The sequence below is a fragment of the Bombina bombina genome, chromosome 6, assembly GCF_027579735.1.
Source record: "Bombina bombina isolate aBomBom1 chromosome 6, aBomBom1.pri, whole genome shotgun sequence".
NCBI lineage: Eukaryota > Metazoa > Chordata > Amphibia > Anura > Bombinatoridae > Bombina > Bombina bombina.
Window position 1 is genome coordinate 1,125,079,070 of NC_069504.1, and position 22,406 is coordinate 1,125,101,475.

A 22,406-nucleotide genomic window follows, 5' to 3' on the forward strand; every position below is an offset into this window, starting at 1 on the left:
ATGTAAAGGATACTGGTGATCTATTGAAAAAGCTTGATGGAATCACTGTCTCTGAAAATTCTCTTCTTGTATCTCTTGATGTAGAAGGTCTATATTCCTCTATCCCACATGCAGTGGGTCTAAGAGCAATAAGATCCTTTTTGGAGAGAAGAGGCCCAAGTTTTGAGAAACATAAAGATTTAATATGTGAACTTCTAGAATTTATACTTCAGAATAATATCTTTACCTTTGATGGAAAGTTCTATAAGCAAGTGAGAGGTACAGCAATATGTCTCCATTTAGGAGCATGGGAACATGAAATCTTTGATGTATATAGTGAAGTATTTGAGTCCTCAGTCCTTTTATGGATAAGATATGTGGACGATATATTGATGTTATGGGATGGTAGCTATGATAACCTTCAAATATTCATTGGTAAACTAAATAAGAATAATAAAAATATTTTCTTGACAAGTGAGATTGATAAGAAAGAACTAGCCTTCCTAGATATAAAAATCAAGAAAGAAGGGGTGTCGATAGTCACAAAAAATCATAGAAAAACTAATGCTACCAATAGTATTTTGGAGTAGCGCCCACCCACAGTCATTAATCAAAGGGATTCCGGTTGGCCAATTTTTAAGGTTGAGACAAAATTGCTCATTATTAAATAAATTTGAAGTGCAGGCAGTATCTATGAAAGACAGGTTCAGTGGGAGAGGATACTATAAAAAGTGTGTAAATAAAGCATATACTAGAGCAAGAAACAGTGGTAGGGATGATCTCCCATATGGAAGCAAGGAAAAAAGATACTAACAAGCAAATAAGATTTATAACCACATTCAATGACCAATGGAATAACTTAAGGTATACACTTAAAAAGAATTGGCATATTCTGCAATTAGATAAGGTAAAGGAGGTAGTGGGAGATGATCCCCTCCTCACGGCCAAGCGAGCTCCAAATTTGAAAAATAAATTGGTGAGAAGTAACTTTGTAAAAAGCCCCTCACCAGCAGACTGGCTTAGGAAGAATAGGGGTATTAAAGGAAGCTTCCCATGTGGGAAATGTGTATACTGCCCCTATATGGAGAAAAGCCACAGGTTCTCAGGCAATGGGAGTAGAGAATATGATATTAGGTACTTTTTTAATTGTGATTCAGTGGGGGTGGTATATTTGCTACACTGTGGGTGCCCCCGTTTCTATGTAGGGAAAACTAAGCGTGTACTCAAAGATAGGAACATAGAGATGATATATACTATAAAAGAGACACCAATGTTGCAAGACACTTTAAAAAGTACCATGCAGGAGACCCCTGCTCTCTCAAATTTACTGCCATTGACAAGGGAGATTTGAATAATAGAGGATGCTTACCTGATAAATTTATTTCTCTTGTAGTGTATTCAGTCCACGGGTCATCCATTACTTATGGGATATATTCCCTTCCCAACAGGAAGTTGCAAGAGGATCACCCAAGCAGAGCTGCTATATAGCTCCTCCCCTCACATGTCATATCCAGTCATTTGACCAAAACAAGACGAGAAAGGAGAAACCATAGGGTGCAGTGGTGACTGGAGTTTTAATTAAAATTTAGATCTGCCTTAAAAAAGACAGGGCGGGCCGTGGACTGAATACACTACAAGAGAAATAAATTTATCAGGTAAGCATAAATTATGTTTTCTCTTGTTAAGTGTATTCAGTCCACGGGTCATCCATTACTTATGGGATACCAATACCAAAGCTAAAGTACACGGATGATGGGAGGGACAAGGCAGGAACTTAAACGGAAGGAACCACTCCGAGGAAGCAAAAGTGTCAAATTTGTAAAATTTTGAAAAGGTGTGAAGCGAAGACCAAGTCGCAGGCTTGCAAATCTGTTCAACAGAGGCCTCATTCTTAAAGGTGGAAGCCACAGCTCTAGTGGAATGAGCTATAATTCTTTCAGGGGGCTGCTGTCCAGCAGTCTCATAGGCTAAACGTATTATGCTACGAAGCCAAAAGGAAAGAGAGGTTGCCGAAGCTTTTTGGCCTCTCCTCTGTCCAGAGTAAACGACAAACAGGGAAGAAGTTTGACGAAAATCTTTAGTTGCCTGTAAATAGAATTTCAGGGCACGGACTACGTCCAGATTATGCAAAAGTCGTTCCTTCTTTGAAGAAGGATTAGGACATAATGATGGATCAATCTCCTGATTGATATTCCTGTTAGAGACTACCTTAGGTAAAAACCCAGGTTTAGTACGCAGAACTACCTTGTCTGAATGGAAAATCAGATAAGGCGAATCACAATGTAAGGCGGATAACTCCGAGACTCTTCGAGCCGAGGAAATAGCCATCAAAAACAGAACTTTCCAAGATAAAAGTTTAATATCAATGGAATGAAGGGGTTCAAACGGAACTCCTTGAAGAACTTTAAGAACCAAGTTTAAGCTCCACGGAGGAGCAACAGTTTTAAACACAGGCTTAATCCTAGCCAAAGCCTGACAAAAAGCCTGGACGTCTGGAACTTCTGCCAGACGCTTGTGCAAAAGAATAGACAGAGCAGAAATCTGTGCCTTTAAAGAACTAGCTGATAAGCCTCTTTCCAAACCCTCTTGGAGAAAGGACAATATCCTAGGAATCCTAACCTTACTCCATGAGTAACTCTTGGATTCGCACCAATACAGGTATTTACGCCATATCTTATGGTAGATTTTCCTGGTAACAGGCTTTCGTGCCTGTATTAAGGTATCAATAACTGACTCGGAGAAACCACGCTTTGATAGGATCAAGCGTTCAATCTCCATGCAGTCTCAGAGAAATTAGATTTGGATGATTGAAAGGACCTTGTATTAGAAGGTCTTGCCTCAAAGGTAGAGTCCATGGTGGACAGGACGACATGTCCACTAGGTCTGCATACCAGGTCCTGCGTGGCCACGCAGGCGCTATCAGAATCACAGATGCTCTCTCCTGTTTGATCTTGGCAATCAGTCGAGGTAGCAGAGGAAACGGTGGAAACACATAAGCCATGTTGAAGAACCAAGGGGCTGCTAGAGCATCTATCAGTGTCGCTCCCGGGTCCCTGGACCTGGATCCGTAACGAGGAAGTTTGGCGTTCTGGCGAGACGCCATGAGATCCAGTTCTGGTTTGCCCCAACGATGGACCAGTTGAGCAAACACCTCCGGATGGAGTTCCCACTCCCCCGGATGAAAAGTCTGACGACTTAGAAAGCCCGCCTCCCAGTTCTCCACGGCTGGGATGTGGATCGCTGACAAGTGGCAAGAGTGAGCCTCTGCCCAGCGAATTATCTTTGAGACTTCTAACATCGCTAGGGAGCTCCTGGTTCCCCCTTGATGGTTGATATAAGCCACAGTCGTGATGTTGTCCGACTGAAATCTGAAGAACCTCAGTGTTGCTAACGGAGGCCAAGCTAGAAGAGCATTGAAAATTGCTCTTAACTCCAGAATATTTATTGGGAGGAGTTTCTCCTCCTGAGTCCACGATCCCTGAGCCTTCAGGGAATTCCAGACTGCGCCCCAGCCTAGAAGGCTGGCATCTGTTGTTACAATCGTCCAAACTGGCCTGCGAAAGACCACCATAGAAGAGAATCTCTGGTCTCTTGATCCAGATTTAGCAGAGGGGACAAATCTGAGTAATACCCATTCCACTGACCTAGCATGCACAATTGCAGCGGTCTGAGATGCAGGCGCGCAAATGGCACTATGTCCATTGCCGCTACCATTAAGCCGATTACTTCCATGCACTGAGCCACTGACGGGCGTGGAATGGAATGAAGGACATGGCAAGCATTTAAAAGTTTTGATAACCTGGCCTCCGTCAGGTAAATTTTCATTTCTACAGAATCTATCAGAGTCCCTAGGAAGGAGACTCTTGTGAGTGGTGATAGAGAACTCTTTTCCACGTTCACCTTCCACCCATGCGACCTCAGAAATGCCAGAACTATCTCTGTATGAGACTTGGCAATTTGAAAGCTTGACGCCTGTATCAGGATGTCGTCTAGATACGGAGATACTGCTATGCCTCGCGGTCTTAGAACCGCCAGCAGAGAGCCCAGAACCTTTGTAAAGATTCTCGGGGCCGTAGCCAACCCGAAGGGGAGAGCTACAAATTGGTAATGCCTGTCTAGAAAGGCAAATCTTAGGAACCGATAATGATCTTTGTGAATCGGTATGTGAAGGTAGGCATCCTTTAAGTCCACTGTGGTCATGTACTGACCCTCTTGGATCATGGGTAGGATAGTCCGAATAGTTTCCATTTTGAATGATGGAACTCTTAGGAATTTGTTTAGGATCTTTAGGTCCAAAATTGGTCTGAAGGTACCCTCTTTCTTGGGAACCACGAACAGATTTGAATAAAATCCCTGTCCTTGTTCCGTCGGCGGAACTGGGTGGATCACCCCCATTACTAGGAGGTCTTGTACGCAGCGTAGGAATGCCTCTTTCTTTATCTGGTTTTCTGATAACCTTGAAAGATGAAATCTCCCTTGAGGAGGAGAAGCCTTGAAGTCCAGAAGATATCCCTGAGATATGATCTCCAACGCCCAGGGATCCTGGACATCTCTTGCCCACGCCTGGGCGAAGAGAGAAAGTCTGCCCCCCACTAGATCCGTTTCCGGATAGGGGGCCATCCCTTCATGCTGTCTTTAGGGGCAGTAGCAGGTTTTCTGGCCTGCTTGCCCTTGTTCCAGGACTGGTTAGTTTTCCAGGCCTGTCTGTAACGAGCAACAGTTCCTTCCTGTTTTGGAGTGGAGGAAGTTGACGTTGCTCCTGCCTTGAAGTTTCGAAAGGCACGAAAATTAGACTGTTTGGCCTTTGATTTGTCCCTGTCCTGAGGAAGGGTATGACCCTTACCTCCAGTAATGTCAGCGATAATTTCTTTCAAGCCGGGCCCGAATAAGGTTTGCCCCTTGAAAGGAATATTAAGCAATTTAGATTTAGAAGTCACGTCAGCTGACCAGGATTTAAGCCATAGCGCTCTGCGCGTCTGGATGGCGAATCCGGAGTTCTTAGCCGTTAGTTTAGTTAAATGTACAATGGCATCAGAAACAAATGCATTAGCTAGCTTAAGGGCTTTAAGCTTGTCCATAATTTCATCCAATGGAGCTGTGTGAATGGCCTCTTCTAGAGACTCAAACCAGAATGCCGCAGCAGCAGTGACAGGCGCAATGCATGCAAGGGGCTGTAAGATAAAACCTTGTTGAACAAACATTTTCTTAAGGTAACCTTCTAATTTTTTATCCATTGGATCCGAAAAAGCACAACTATCCTCCACCGGGATAGTGGTACGCTTAGCTAAAGTAGAAACTGCTCCCTCCACCTTAGGGACCGTCTGCCATAACTCCCGTGTAGTGGCGTCTATTGGAAACATTTTCCTAAATATAGGAGGTGGGGAAAAGGGCACACCGGGTCTATCCCACTCCTTGCTAATAATTTCTGTAAGCCTTTTAGGTATAGGAAAAACGTCAGTACACACCGGTACTGCATAGTATCTATCCAGCCTACATAATTTCTCTGGAATTGCAACTGTGTTACAGTCATTCAGAGCCGCTAAAACCTCCCTTAGCAATACACGGAGGTTCTCAAGCTTAAATTTAAAATTAGAGATCTCTGAATCCGGTTTCCCTGGATCAGATCCGTCACCCACAGAATGAAGCTCTCCGTCCTCATGTTCTGCAAACTGTGACGCAGTATCGGACATGGCTCTCACAGCACCAGCGCGCTCTGTTCTTATCCCAGAGCAATCGCGCTTGCCTCTTAATTCTGGCAATTTAGATAATACTTCTGTCAGGGTATTATTCATAATAGTAGCCATGTCTTGTAAAGTGATTTGTATGGGCGTCTCTGATGCACTTGGCGCCACAATATCACGCGCCTCCTGAGCGGGAGGCGAAGGTACTGACACGTGAGGAGAGTTAGTCGGCATAACTTCCCCCTCGTTGTCTGGTGATAATTCCTTTATTGATAAAGACTGACCTTTATTATTTAAAGTGAAATCAATACATTTAGTACACATATTTCTATGGGGCTCCACACTGGCCTTCAAACATAGTGAACAAACAGATTCATCTGTGTCAGACATGTTTAAACAGACTAGCAATAAGACTAGCAGACTTGGAAAACACTTTAAATAATTTTACAAGCAATATAGAAAAACGCTACTGCGCCTTTAAGAAGCACAAAAAAACTGTCACAGTTGAAATAACAATGAACCAAATCAGTTATAGCAACCAAATTTTCACAGTAAATGTATTAAGTTAGCAGAGTATTGCACCCACTTGCAAATGGATGATTAACCCCTTAGTACCCAAAACGGATAAGCAATAGAGAAAAAAGCGTTTTTTAACACAGTCAAACACACTGTCACAGGTCTGCTGTGACTGATTACCTCCCTCAAAATGACTTTTGAAGTCCCCTGAGCTCTCTAGAGACGTCCTGGGTCATGCAGGAAGAAGCAGGAAGACTGAGACTCATTTTACTGTGCAAAAAAATCGCTAAAATAGGCCCCTCCCACTCATTATTACACAGTGGGAGCCTCAGTTAACTGTTTCTATGCAGAATACAAGTCAGCCATGTGGAAAAAATTTATGCCCCAATAAGTTTTATCACCAATGTACCTCACAAAACGATTAAACATGCCAGCAAACGTTTTAAACATCCTTTTTAAAGAGTATGTATCTCTATTGATAAGCCTAATACCAGTCCTCCTACTGCATTTAAGGCTTATTACATCACTTCAGTATTAGTAGCATTTTCTTAGTCAAATTCCATTCCTTAGAAAATTACTTAACTGTATATATTTTAATCAGCCTGATACCAGTCGCTATCACTGCATTTAAGGCTTTACTTACATTACATCGGTATCAGCAGTATTTTCTTAGTCAATTCCATTCCTTAGAAAAATATTTTACTGCACATACCTTATTTGCAGGAGACCCGCACGCTATTCCCTTTCTGAAGTTACCCCACTCCTCAGAATGTGCGAGAACAGCCAGTGGATCTTAGTTACTTCTGCTAAGATCATAGAAAACACAGGCAGATTCTTCTTCCAAATACTGCCTGAGAAAAAACAGCACCCTCCGGTGCCATTTTAAATAACAAACTTTTGATTGAAGAAATAAACTAAGTATAAAACACCACAGTCCTCTCACGACCTCCTATCTAGTTGAGGTTTGCAAGAGAATGACTGGATATGACATGTGAGGGGAGGAGCTATATAGCAGCTCTGCTTGGGTGATCCTCTTGCAACTTCCTGTTGGGAAGGGAATATATCCCATAAGTAATGGATGACCCGTGGACTGAATACACTTAACAAGAGAAATGTAATATATATCTCTTTAAGAGCACTATGTGAAACTACACAAAGTAGGCTGGGCTTACTAAGGTTTAAAAGGCTGTTTTGAGTCTAATGAATTACTGCCCTGATGAAGCCCCAGTGTGAGTCTGCCTTAGGTGAAACACATATGCTGTTGGCAAAAAGGCTGTTTTTATCATGTTGCTGCAGAGATTGAGTCTGGACACTTTCTATATGCAATACCCTCTGTACATTGAACGATAATAGCTGATATGACTGAGGATGGTAATTAAGCATACACCTGTGTTGGAGGTGGGTGTAACACTGAAACCAGGACTGCCCTGAAACCGGTTTGTACAGCTGTAACATCCTGGAGAGGAATAACCGCTTGAAAGAGAAAGGCGGTATATGTGCCCTGTAGCTGTTTTCTTAACAGCACTGCTGGTATCAAAGGCAAGTTTGTGTTCGCTAACACCGGAGATTGTTTACAAGGTGGCGTGTGACGCCAGAGGGAAAGGCTTAACAGATGAAATTAAACTACTCGTATGTGCACAAGCTCCCATGAAAGGGAGTCCCAGGAGGGGAATACAAGCCGTATCCATTGTTCAAGTCACGTAAGCACCTACTAATGACTTTGCTTGCATCCATACCGTCCGGCTGAAACCTTGAGTGCGGTGCAAACCGCGGTTTATTACCGGAAAAAGTGGGCACTACTGTTGTGAACTGTACATATAATAGCTCTTAACATCCAACCTGGACACTTAATTACCTGCTCTCATTTAGTCTATATATGAAGGAATGTTTGTTTCAATAGATCTGTGTTTCTTTACAGCAAGAAATAGATTGTTACAAATATTGTTACATATTGGCTCTTATATATATATCCTATTTTAATAGGTATATTAGATTAGGGTTTGCATGTACTTTTTATAGAATTTGTGGCAAATAGACTTCTTTGATGTTTTATACTATATTTTGTTCTTTATGAATAAAGACACGGTGTTTGATACAAAAGAGTGCTGAAGTCCCTTTCTTTAAATAGAAGGAGTGAAATATTCTCTGTATGTGCTTCTTTATAAAATGTTATATACCTTGGCTTAAGGGTTTGCACCAAACCCTTTAAGGGTTTTGAACACCAATTACCTGGTAGTGATATCCAGTTTAGGGGATTAACCTTTTCTCTCTCATTATTTAAATTATATATTTTTTTATAGCCTACCAGGATACCGGGAGATTTCCCGGTGGGCTGCAGCAGATGGGGGTGAAAATATAAAATTTAAAGGGGTGATTATTGGATGCAATTGGGTTGTAGGGTGCATATATAACCACAATCTGGCACTTTTATCAATACAATCGAATATAATATAATTCTAATATAAATTATAGGGGGAAGGAGTATCCCAGTAATCCCCTTTTAATAAAAATGGGGTGCATGCATTATACTGAGTCAACGTAAAATAGGGATGGTCTCCAATTTTTCCAGGGCTGCTTTTTATTCCCAGTCCGGCCCTGCTAGCAAGGTAAAGTTTAAGTGGGGATTATCTAATCTTGCCCGTTAATCTATAAAATAGCCATTATTATCATCATTAAACTGTACATACTTAAGTATGAATAGTCTGTATATACACTACTTTGGATCCTGTATTCAGTAGTATCCAACTATGTACTTGTACAATCCTCACTGGCAACCCAGAGTTTAAAAGGTTAATTTCTGCACTTAAAATAAAACTGTGTGATTGGTAGTTCATTGACCTATCACTGAGTAGATACCTCTTTAAATTAAAGACACGTTTGCATAGAATCAGCTACGATTGACTTCCTGTTGGAGGCGGGGCATGCAGGTAGCTGCAGGTGTCTTGGAAGCTCCGCGCCTCAATGTGAGGCCTAAACCACCACCAACATATGCGTTTTTGCCCTTGGCCGTCTATAGGCTTGGGTACTAGGATCTCGATCCTGCATGGGAAGTCTGGACTTTAGCCTAAGGGTGCACACTGGCTAGCGCACACCGTTTCTACATAAGCCCACAGGTGTTGTAACAAGTAGCCCTGGGATAAAGCGCTTAAAGTTTCCTGGGACCTATCATCTGCTAAGGTCCAGTGTATTGAGGGCTGCCAGACTACCACGGTTACTTACCTGATATCTAACTATGACTGACTAGAGGTACCTGGCTTACCTATATTGGAGGAGTAATCAGCAGAAGCGGCACCAGCGCTATCCCACAGACGAGTCAGCTGTATTGTGGAGCTTAGCGAACAGAGTTTCGACTCATCGCCTACCTGGTCGGGTGTTCTATACAAATAAGCGGCAGTTCCTCTGTTCCCTGGGGGATTTGAAGACAACGCGGTGCACGCTGAAGGTGGCGCGGTTCCCTAGCCCACCTGGATGGGCCAGTATCACAAGCGGTAGTGCCCCTCTCCCTGGATGAGAGGGAAACACAGCTGGGTACTTTGGAAGAAACTAGGGCCCTCTGGAAGGGGGAATAACATAAGTGTATCCATCTTTTTCAGCGAGAGAAGCCGCAAGTATTACTGTGCACGCCGGACCTGGTTACCACATAGCTAAAGCTTCCCCTTACAAGCCTATACGTGATTGGATGAAAGATTTCTGGGGCGGCCAATTGGATTGCAGTACTCATCGGCTCCGGTGGCTGGCGGACTGCCACGCTGTGGAGTGGCTTTCTTCCCGTTCATTAAAGCGGTAGATCTCCGCCTCAACAGTTTGCTCACAGCCTGGGAAAGTAAGTGAGCAGAGGCGCTGCCGAGGCTTACGACTCCTGTGGCGAGGTACTGTATCTGTATATGTCTGTTTGCTCTTTGCTGGGTGCAGAAGAAAACTGAAAATCGCTATAAGCAGCTGCTTTTTTACTGTCAGAACAGGCTACCGCGGTTGCGGTGAAGAAGTTTTACTGCCAGCTGATCTGACCAGTTTATTAAAGTGGCCGTTTGCGCTAGAATCTTAGCCCTACCTATTGCTACATGCTGGCTTCCTAGCAATCTGCACGTACATAAGTTTTTCCCTAAGCTGGTTTATGTTGGAAGGGTCCTGTACTTTTGTATGTTGAGACTGTTGGGAACAATATATATCTAAGGACTCCATCATTGATAAGTCCCATGTGCTACACCCCAGCAGGTTGCTTTCATATAAGTTATTACTTTGTATTATGCACCTTCAGAGCCTACTAATGATGATGTTTATATGCTATATCTAACCTGGTATACACTGTTATCTTATTTTGCCTGTTTTGCTAAGTTTAAAACAACAATTTTTGCTTTTTTTTGCTGGGTTGTATTTAACACTGCTGTGTTTCACTTTGATTGCATTAACCTTTTTAGTCACATATTATTAATTGTTTTACACGAAATTCCCTCTATGAACCCTTCTGTAGTTTTCCTAGGGTCAATGTGAATTTAGGCCATGGAGCTCTGTTTGGACATATATGGTGTTTATTAGCGAATTTATAATAAGCAAGAATTATACTAACATATTTCCCGAAAAGCTCATTGTTACAATGCTCTTAATTATACAGGATTATACGTTAGACATGGTTTAGGACTAGGGAATTGTGCCAAGAAAGGGTTACATTTTATATAAAGTCAAGAATCAGGGGATACACTTAAATTACAACAGTCACTTGGAATAGGAGTACAAGCACTTTATTACTTTGGAGCACATTCTGTTATATCCTTTTGTGAGTTAAAATAATACAACAGAAGCACAAGCACTTTAAGAGATATTTGTCCTAGGTTCTTTGCCTCTATGGAGCTGGCTTTGATGCGGATCTATTATATATAATAGAGGTAGAAGCAACTAGGAAATACTACCACGTAATTTTTTTTTTCTCTCTTTTTTTTTCTCTCAGCCCTAATACTAATTAAATTAACTCTAATTATAGATTCACTTGCACGATAGATAACACTTGGAGATAGTCTTGCTAGAGCAACACAAGCATGAATTGCTGATATACAGATACCACAGGGAATACCTTCCTGTGCTTTTAGACGAGTAATACTTATATATTTTATACTCCCACATCCAATAGAAACACATGGTCAGAGACTATTAAAGTAATTAGTAAGGCCCTGCACTTATTGCATTTTTTTTTTTTTTTTTTTCCTTGACAGACTGTAGTCTATCAAGAAATACGCTTGGTCTATGGACAGATACTTGCATCAAAGGGGCTCTCCTTCCAATATGCCTCCTAAGTCAAAAGAAAAAAAAGGGAGTAGCAGGAATCTGGATTCTAGCATAGTGTCCCCTCAAGATAAGGGGCCTTTTAACCCCCCTTCTAATAACATGGCAGAATTTGCAGCCGAAGTAGCTAAAATTTTGATGCCCCAATTTGATTTGATCAAAAAGGAGATCAGAAATGAGATATCTAACCTCACCACTGAAGTTAGGCAATTCTCATCCAGAATGGATGAAATTGAGAATAGAATCTCAGATCTGGAAGACAGGTTTAATGTATTAGATCCATCTATAGATACTTATGGTAAAACTATTACATCTCTACAAGCTAAGATCGAGGACCTTGAGGATCGCTCAAGGCGTAATAACTTAAAAGTGATTGGGCTCCCTGAAACCCCTGAGTTTCAGGATTTAATGACCTTTGTCTCCTCTACATTACCTCAGGCCCTGCAGATTCCAGCTCCTGCTATTCCCTTTCCAGATTGAAAGAGTTCATAGGATAGGTCAGCGTCGTGAGCATAGTGAGACCCAGAGACCTAGACCTGTGATCTTTAAATTTGTAAACTTTCAGGATAAAATGCTGTATCTTCGACATTACAGGAAATGTAACCCGTTCACTTTAGGCCAACATAAGCTGTTGATGTTTCAGGACTTTTCTTCTGAAACCATGGCAAAGAGAAGGGATATGTCTTTCTTTTATGGTAGACTCCAGAGGGAAAAGTATAATATCAAGCTCCTGTATCCTGCAAAATTAGTGGTTCTGAAAGACGGCACTACATACACTCTGAACAATGTTATGGAAGCTGAAGCTTTCTGTAGAGAATCAGGGGTACCCTAGTATGTATTATCTACTTTTAGACAGGGGTTCCATGATCTTAAAGCCTGTGTATTGCTGTTTAGGTATTATAGAGGCGCTAGTTAGGAGAAATGAGAGTCAATATGGTTTTTTTATACTTTCTGAAGGGTATTGGAATCTGAGACAGAAATGGTATAAATGGGGTGTGTGTTTGTTTGTTTTTGCTTCTAGAAATAGTATAAATGGGGCGGGTGTTTTTTTTTTTTTCTCTCTTCCCTTCTCTCTCACCGTCTCTCCGGTCCCCTTTCCTCTTTCCACTCCCAAGGGTCTGCCACCCTCTCCTTCGGGCTCACCTCCCGACTGCCGAGATTGTATATATAATGAGTTTATTTGGGTATGTATCTATGGACTTAGAGACAAATAATTTCTCTGATTAGTAAGCTCAACCTACTATCTTGGAATATTGGTGGTATTAACTCCCCAATTAAAAGGAAAACTATAATAAAACACCTGGGTAAATTTAACCCTGATATAGTTTTCCTACAGGAGCTTCATCTCAATGCTCTTGAAATTCCTAAATTGAAATCTAAATGGGTGGGGGAAGTTCTGGCAGCTCCTTTTACATCTAGGAAGAGGGGGGTGGCCATTTTAGTGAATCGGAAGTTGGAATATCCGGTAATTAACACTGTAGCCGATCCTGAGGGCAGATTCTTAATCGCGGAATTGGAAATTAAACATATAAAATACATATTGTGCAATATATACGGTCCCAATCAAATCGATCGCAAATTTTGGTCTGCACTCTCAGTTAAACTACATAACTATATTGGGTCAAATCTAATTATCGGGGGAGACCTAAATTTAATGGCAGACCCTCTGCTAGATAGCTCAAATAAAAAGGCCTTAAAAAATAGGGATCGGAAATCCCGGACCTTTCAGAAATTCTGTAGTCAGCTGGGACTGGTGGACATATGGCGGCTCCAGAACCCGGATGCTCGAGACTATTCATGTGTATCTCAAGTCCAACAGTCCTTTTCGAGGATCGATTATTTTTTAATTTCTGAATCCCTGCTTAACTGGAACTGGGTGTCCAGTATTGGAGATATCGTCATTTCCGATCACGCCGTGATCGGGTTGAGATGTGATATGAACTGTGGATATCGAGGTAAGAATCATATATATTTTCCTAAGTACTTGAGCAACAATATCAAGTTTCAGAACCAATTACGTTTAAAATGGGATGAATACTATAATAATAATTACAGTTATATAGATAAGATCGAAGTGTTCTGGGAGGCTTCTAAGGCCGTTTTACGAGGGGAAATTAAATCTTACTCCCTACATTTGAAAAAAAATTGGAGCCTAACAACTAGACAACTTGCTAATCGGGTTAAGAATGCATATAGGGCTTATATTATAAACCACACTAAAGTTTGTTGGGATGCATATGTGACTGCAAAAACGCTCCGTGATACGCATATTAAACAAAGTAGCGTTCAGGAAGAAATGAGAATGAGAGCAATATACGGAGGCTTTACGGGTAGATCGGCGAAATTCCTGGCCAGAACTACTAAATCTTCTCCCAGACATCCAATATCTGCTATTAAACAGGGAGATATGAGATATACCAAACATACTGACATTGAAAAAGTATTTTTTGACTTTTTTCAAGATTTATACTGTTACGGTACCAACAGTGTACCAAGGGTTAATACCAGATGAACAATGTCCTGCATAGGGAATCAGCAATTCACAACCCAGCCAGTTTCAGGTTTAAAACAGAATGTCTGCTTTATTTGAAGGCAGCACACAGATTTATACACCCTGGCTTCAGGTTACAAAGGGCATTGGTTTAACAGTAAAGCAAACATATGAACAATGCATCAAACCTCTAACAATTGTCTATTGACAGGTAAAACAGATTAACATATTAAGTTAATTAACTAGGGAAGAACGTTTACTCAGACAATCTGATGTTGGGCAGTCTAGTTAACATAATCACACAAGGACACAATCAGTTTACCCAGACAGACTCCTGAGACACAATCAGATCTTAAACATACATAGAATACATCTTATTACTGAATATAGGAACAGTTCTTATTAGCTATAAAGTCTTTTATGCCCACTTGGCTTATAGAGTCACAATTGCTCCCAAAAGGTGCACTCACACCCTGTACCCATCCTGTATTTATGGATACAGGGTGACATAGACATAAGACAGAGTTATGAAAGTACATGGGGTGTCCAGCATATAAAATTCCATATTTTCATGCAGTCTCTGGGTATCCTTAAGCCCATGTACCTCCAGCCCAAAGAATGTTCCATAACAGGCCCTCCAATGTACAGTGGCGAGATTGGTTTCGTCACATCTCTCCCCTTTTCCAAACAGACTAACAGGGTATCTGACCTCCTGCCGGTCAGTGCCCTGGTTAGTCCAGCAACCCACCCATAAAACACAATTAGTAGTACAGCCCACCCACAATAAATGGTTACTACACCTGAGTACGGGGAAAACTTGTCCATGTCCAGGTGCCTCACCACAGCTGTGTGGGGGACTGGTACGCTGAATTGGTGGGTTGCGAGGTGGGCAGAGACCAGCTGTACTCTGCCCGGGTGCCAGCACTACCATGGAAGTAGCCTGGTGGGAGCCTGGTTGCTGGAGGGGGAGACCGACTGTCTCCCCTTTGGATACATAGCTGTGCTGCTGGAGGGGGAGACCAATCGTCTCCCCTTTGGCTAAACAGCCGTGTTGCTGGGGGACAGGACCATCAAACTCCTCTCCCTCTGGTTTGTCATGCTCGGCTGTCCAGGGTATGTACTGTGCCATATACCACCAGAGCGCCTGGTAGGCATGTCAGTTTGCTGGGACAATCCATCTGTATTCCCGTTATGAGAGAGAATTCCTGTCCATACAAACAAGGGTTCAAATTCCTCAGTGCCCAGACCAGGGCCAAACAGTCCTTCAAAATCACATCAGCTTCTTTACGAGTTTTCTGTACCTGCTCTTTATAGGTATCCACAATCCCTTCATACTGACATAGGGTGCCCTTGAGTTGCAGCACCTCACTATGAGCCAGCGTCAGCTTCTCCTCCAGTGTCACTAAGTTTTTCTTTAATGTTTCATGTTCCACTCTCAAGCTGGTGTTTTCTGCAGTCTGTCGGTGCAGCTTGTCTAGCAGAGATTCCTGTTCTAAACGTGCTTTTTCCTCTGCGCTCCTCTTCTCCTTCATCAGCGCATTGTAACGGGACCTCCACATATCAATAGCGGATAGAGATTTACTGAGCTCAGCGTCCTGGGGCTTAGCAGCAGGTGGGTCAGTCTCTGCTGCACGGATCTGGGCACGGGTAGTCACAGAGTTAACATCAGCGGGACCCATAGGAGCGTAGGCAGAAACAAGGGGGGCCAAGTCATTTCCAAGAAGAACATCAGCAGGTAAGTCCTTCTTGACCCCCACATTCACAGGTCTAGCGCCCACTCCCCAATCCAAATGTACCCTGGCAACAGGTAGGCTGAACACATCGCCCCCTGCTACCCTCACAGCCACAGTGTCTCCAGTGTACTGTTTCTCAGACACCAAGTTCTTTTGAAGCAAGGTCATGGTAGCACCAGTATCCCGTAGACCACTGACCTTCTTCCCATTCACTTTAACCAGTTGCCGGTTATTCCGGTGGGCAGCTTGCACAAGGTCTGCCTCATGTAGGATGCTCCAGCATTCTTGCGCCTCTACGTAGCGGGCCGCAGGCTGAGGATTACGTGGGATTCCGCCGGCGGGTCTTCTCCAGGACTGCGCTTGGTTCGCTGCGTTTAGGGGACACTCTGGTCTTTTGTGCCCTAGTTGCTTACATCTAAAGCACCGAATAGGTTGTGAGTAGCACCGCAGGGCTCTCTGAGGGTAGTTTGTGGCCGGAGGCCGTATGGTATAGTGGTGCGCCGGGGTTTGGTAACTGGCAGCTGCTGGGGTGACTGGGGGTCTGTACTCCACTCTAGCAGGGGGCTTAGTGGTAGCAGTGTCCAGTTTGCGGGCATCCGTATACTCATCTGCCAAGCGAGCCGCTTCCTGCAGGGTGGAGGGTTTACGGTCCCGAACCCACTCTCGAACTCCTGCGGGTAATTTGTCGAAGCAATGTTCCAACAGGAATAGCTGCAGCACCTCTTCCCCAGATATGGCTTGGCACCCCGCTATCCAGTGAGCTGCTGTGCGGTGCACCTTACATGCCCACTCAAGGTAGGAATCTCCAGCTAATTTAACAGTGTCTCTGAACCGCCTCCTGTATGCCTCCGGTGTAACCGCATACCTGGAGAGCAGAGCCTCTTTTACAGTATTATAATCCCTGACTTCCTCATCTGGAATGGCCCGAAAAGCCTCTCTGGCCCGGCCGGATAATTTTGCAGATAATATCGTGACCCAGTCCTCTGCGGGTACCTTGTGTAGTGCACATTGCCTCTCAAAATCCGCAAGGTACCCATCAATCTCTCCTTCTGTTTCCAGGAAGTTTTTAAAAGCTGCAAAATGTACTTTTCTCTTTTCCATCTTAGTCAGTATTGTAATAATCCCCCTCTTCCTGAGGTTACTGGCTTGTGTAGTTGCTCTTCTGGGCGATAAGGTTCATTCCGTCGCTGCCACCAATGTTACGGTACCAACAGTGTACCAAGGGTTAATACCAGATGAACAATGTCCTGCATAGGGAATCAGCAATTCACAACCCAGCCAGTTTCAGGTTTAAAACAGAATGTCTGCTTTATTTGAAGGCAGCACACAGATTTATACACCCTGGCTTCAGGTTACAAAGGGCATTGGTTTAACAGTAAAGCAAACATATGAACAATGCATCAAACCTCTAACAATTGTCTATTGACAGGTAAAACAGATTAACATATTAAGTTAATTAACTAGGGAAGAACGTTTACTCAGACAATCTGATGTTGGGCAGTCTAGTTAACATAATCACACAAGGACACAATCAGTTTACCCAGACAGACTCCTGAGACACAATCAGATCTTAAACATACATAGAATACATCTTATTACTGAATATAGGAACAGTTCTTATTAGCTATAAAGTCTTTTATGCCCACTTGGCTTATAGAGTCACAATTGCTCCCAAAAGGTGCACTCACACCCTGTACCCATCCTGTATTTATGGATACAGGGTGACATAGACATAAGACAGAGTTATGAAAGTACATGGGGTGTCCAGCATATAAAATTCCATATTTTCATGCAGTCTCTGGGTATCCTTAAGCCCATGTACCTCCAGCCCAAAGAATGTTCCATAACAGGCCCTCCAATGTACAGTGGCGAGATTGGTTTCGTCACATATACAAAAGAGATTCTACTAACCCCGATAAGAGATTGGTATTTTGGGAAAAGATTAAGATCCCAAGGTTATCTTCTGAGGCCAGAGACGCGATTAACGCCTCTATTACTGAGGAGGAAATCACAATGGCAATTAAGAATGCGAAAACTAATAAAGCGGCTGGACCTGATGCCCTCCCCATTGAGTACTATAGGATTTTACAGACACAGGTGACCCCAATATTGAATAAGCTATTTAATTTTTATTTTTCAGAGAACACCAATTGTTCTCCCTCTTTTACAACTGCGAATATCTCATTAATCCTAAAAAAGGGTAAAGACCCGGAATTACCTAGCTCCTATAGACCGATCTCAGTCCTCAACACCGACTATAAGCTGCTCGCATCTATAATAGCCTCCCGATTGAAACCATACATGGGTGATTTAATCCATGAGAACCAATCGGGTTTCATGTCGGGCCGGAACCCCGTAAGAAATACAAGGAAATTATTAATCCTGATCGAATCCTTCTGGATTAAATATAAGTCTTTACGGGTATTGGAAACGGAAGATAAGGCTATCTTAACGATCGACGCGGAGAAAGCGTTCGATCGCGTTGACTGGGACCATTTGTTCTCCGCGCTAGATCGGTTCGGATTTCCTGAATATTTTATTAATTATATTCAATTAATCTATAGTACCCCTTCCTCGGCGGTCATCATAAATAATACATCTACCCAACGCTTTGAGCTATCCAGAGGGACTAGACAAGGATGTCCTCTTTCACCTTTTCTATTCAACCTGAGTATAGAACCCCTTGCCATTCGATTAAGACAAGAACTGGACGGGATCCTCATGGCAGATGAAAAGCTAGTGTTGCTCCTATATGCGGATGATCTTCTAATATTTCTTTCCAATCTTAAGGTCACTATACCCATCTTTCAAACGATTATCCAAGAATTTGGGGAGATCTCTGGATTTAAGATAAACATCTCAAAATCAGAATTAATGTGGCTATATAGAAATCCTCCTTATTATTGTAATCATCCCTTCCTTGAGGTCTCCCAGATTACTTATCTCAGCCTTTGTCTATCTAGAAATCCAGAAGAGTGGTACAAGATAAATTATAGGCCAAGTCTAGACTATTGCAGAAGGAAGCTAGAGGAGTGGACTTCATTGCCCATATCATTAACGGCGCGCGTGACTTTAATTAAATCAGTCCTCTTTCCAAAACTTTTTTATATTCTGCAGAATATCCCGTGCTTTCTACATAAAAAAGATATTAACATGTATAATAGGGCATGTTCCCAATTCTTATGGAATGGTAAGAGACCACGCATTGCGCCCCATAGACTTATGAATTCTAAGCTTTCAGCAGGCCTTGCTCTCCCTAATATTCAATCATATAATCTGGTCATTTTAGCCAGATTTGCTTTAGACTGGCTAACTGGGAAAGACCAAATTTCCTCGGTTATCTGGGAAAATCAAATTGTGGCCCCGTTCAGCTTGAAGGCACTCTTACACTGTCCCCTCACTTCCCTGCCCTCTAATATATTTTATATGACCACCTTTAAGAACGTCATTGTGGCCTGGCAGAGGCTCTGTGTGGAAAACGATTGCTCCCCCCACATATCACAATATTTAACTATATGTGGTAATCCCGAGTTTGGGCCTGGCCTAACCAATCAGATATTCAAAGCTTGGGCGTTAAAGGGTCTTCAAAATATGTGTCAACTACTAGACACAGACGGATATCCGCGACTGTTCGAAGATATTGCAATACAATATGACCTACATTCACGCGAATTCTATGCTTATCTCCAAGCTAGACACTATCTTCAGGAGCTATGCTCAAAATACGGGAATAATTGGTCCCGGGGTGAGCTACAGGCCAAGATCTCCCTGTATGCGGCAGGAATCTATATAATTTCCCCACTATATCTTCTCATAAATCAGAAAACGTCAAAGACACAGGTAACTGAGATGGTGGCAATGTGGGGCACATATTTCCCAGATATAGACGAACAGACCATTACTGGGAGTTTCCAAATAATCCAACAAAGCTGGGTACCGACCTCTTGGAGAGAGTCACAGATAAAAATTGGCCTTAAAAGATATCTTACTCCTGCTGCTCTCTCCAAATGGTATAAACAAATGGTAAACATTCTAGCTGGCCACTTCCCTGGAGAATGGGCGACAGATGCTGGGTGAGGTGATTAGGCGGGGCGGGGAGATGAGAGAGTTGGATATTTTTTTTTTTTTTTTTTTTTTATTTTTTCGTTTTGTGTGATGTGCGTATGTCTGGGAGAGATATTAACTGTTAAAAGAAGTAAAGATGAAAAATGACCACAAATATGTCACAAGTTTAGTATGTTTTCTAGACTTTGATACACATATGATAAATCCTGGTTGATTGTCTAATTTCTGTATTATCTTTATTATGTAATTCACTAATGTAAGGGGGATTTCTGACCCTTACCTTGACACGGATTGTTACTGTTCAAATTTTATATGGAATAATTTATTCATTGTGATGCATTTTTTTATATTTGATTATTGTAATATATTTTCTTAACTATAAAATAAAAGTTTTAAAAAAAAAAGAATCAGCTACGATTACGGCCGAAACATGTCAGTCTAATGCTTTTGTGTGTATGACCTTTTATGTGCACTATGGTACTCACATGATTGTTTTTACCATAAGTGGATATCAATAAAATATTTTACGTTATTACTTCGACTTGGACATCATTTACTATCAAGCTTATATACTATCCAGGACTTTCAAGAGCAAGGGGAAGCTTGCATACTCTGCTCTATACCCTTTCAGATGCAGATTCAGCCTTGTATTGGAGCCATCTGACTGAGATGGAGATTGGCGGTGATTGGCTGGAGCCGGTCACGTGATCGGACACACCTTCCAGCGTTACAATAGAACGCCGCTACTAGAGGCAGTGCGTACAACAAATCAGGAGATCCCGGTGATACAGCGTATAAGGAGACACGACAGGAGTGGTGAGTGGGCACAGCAAATTGCTGTGTTGGGCACGGCTGCTCTCAAAGGTCCCACATTTACATTCTGCCCAGTGTTGTTCACGGCTGGTACCAGGACAGGTGAATCCCATACTAACAGAGGGATCTATGGCTACTTGCTTTGTTTTGCTTCTCTAGGATCAAGGGATCCTTTGTTGTTAACACTATAACTCTTTACAAGGACTGCAAAGGGGAGAGACTGTGGTTGTTTTTCTTCAGAGATTATGCTTATATATAATTGTGCAGTTATATATATATATATATATATATATACACACACACACACACACACAAATACATACATGAATTCTAACATAACATTTAAGTATATTTGACCTTTTTGGAAGTATCGACCCATCTGCTAAGCCATTAGTGCTTTTCCTACCACTGCACCGTGGTCATCTCAGATGCACAAAACAGAAGTGAGAACAAGATACTTGTATTGACGCAGAAACGCTCAGAGGAGCGAGTCTGATAACCGGTACTCACCGTTGGTTTGGAAAGGCACACTGGTGTAAGCCATACTGAAGTCATCATTTAGGGCTCTCTTAAGAACATTTAAGGTGATATAGCTGAGACTTGTGTACAGATAACTGTCTATTGCCAACACCACTGTGTAGGAGCCAACTATTGCGCACGTCAGTATGTTTGACTGAAAGAAAAGAGAGGACCATTTAGAATGTAAATACCTATAACACATGACAAAATACCAGTAACAAACCAATTGGAATCTGCCTCTAAAGAGACATTAACCTGCAGTATATGTTTAACCTCTACAAATATAAAATGTATGCTTATCTGATAAATTATTTTCTTTCCTGGCATAGAGAGTCCACAAATCCATTCAATCACTAGTGGGGATTCAACTCCTGGCTACTAGGAAGAGGCAAAGAACACCCCAGCAAAGCTGTTTAGTATCACTCCCACTTCCCATAAACCCCCAGTCATTCAGTTGAGGGAATATAGAAAGAGAAGAGGACACAAAGGTATAGAGGTGCCTGAGGTTTAAAATATAAACGACCAACGCCTTCTTAAAGGGACAGTATACTATAAAATTGTTTTTCCCTTAATATGTTTCCAGTTACTTTTTTCTACCAGCTGCAGAGTATAAAATGTATGGGATTTGTTTTTTAGGGTTTATTTGTGTATATCAAATAGCTGATTTTGGCCTAGATTTGGAGTTTGGCGGTAGCCGTGAAAACCAGCGTTAGAGGCTCCTAACGCTGGTTTTTAGGCTACCGCCGGTATTTGGAGTCAGTCAAAAAAGGGTCTAACGCTCACTTTTCAGTCGCGACTTTTCCATACCGCAGATCCCCTTACGTCATTTGCGTATCCTATCTTTTCAATGGGATCTTCCTAACTCCGGTATTTAGAGTCGTGTCTGAAGTGAGCGTTAGAAATCTAACGTCAAAACTCCAGCCGCAGAAAAAAGTCAGTAGTTAAGAGCTTTCTGGGCTAACGCCGGTTTATAAAGCTCTTAACTACTGTGCTCTAAAGTACACTAACACCCATAAACTACCTATGTACCCCTAAACCGAGGTCCCCCCACATCGCCGACACTCGATTAAAATTTTTTAACCCCTAATCTGCCGACCACCACCTACGTTATACTTATGTACCCATAATCTGCTGTCCGCCGCCAGCTACATTATAGCTATGTACCCCTAATCTGCTGCCCCTAACACCGCCAACCCCTGTATTATATTTATTAACCCCTAACCTGCCCCCCATAACGTCGCCTCCACCTGCCTACACTTATTAACCCCTAATCTGCCGACCGCAAAACGCTGCTATTATAATAAAGTTATTAACCCCTAATCCGCCTCACTA

At 42.3% G+C, this 22,406-nt stretch overlaps 1 protein-coding gene across 1 annotated transcript in view; it reads right to left on the minus strand.

Moving 5' to 3' along the window:
- Positions 1-22,406, minus strand: part of TM7SF3 (transmembrane 7 superfamily member 3) — a 66,481-nt gene that overhangs the window by 26,057 nt on the left and 18,018 nt on the right. Inside the window, exon 2 of the mRNA XM_053719094.1 lies at positions 21,066-21,228. Within this exon, the coding sequence (XP_053575069.1) occupies positions 21,066-21,099 (34 nt within the window). The 5' untranslated portion in view covers positions 21,100-21,228. The remainder of the gene's footprint in view (positions 1-21,065; positions 21,229-22,406) is intronic.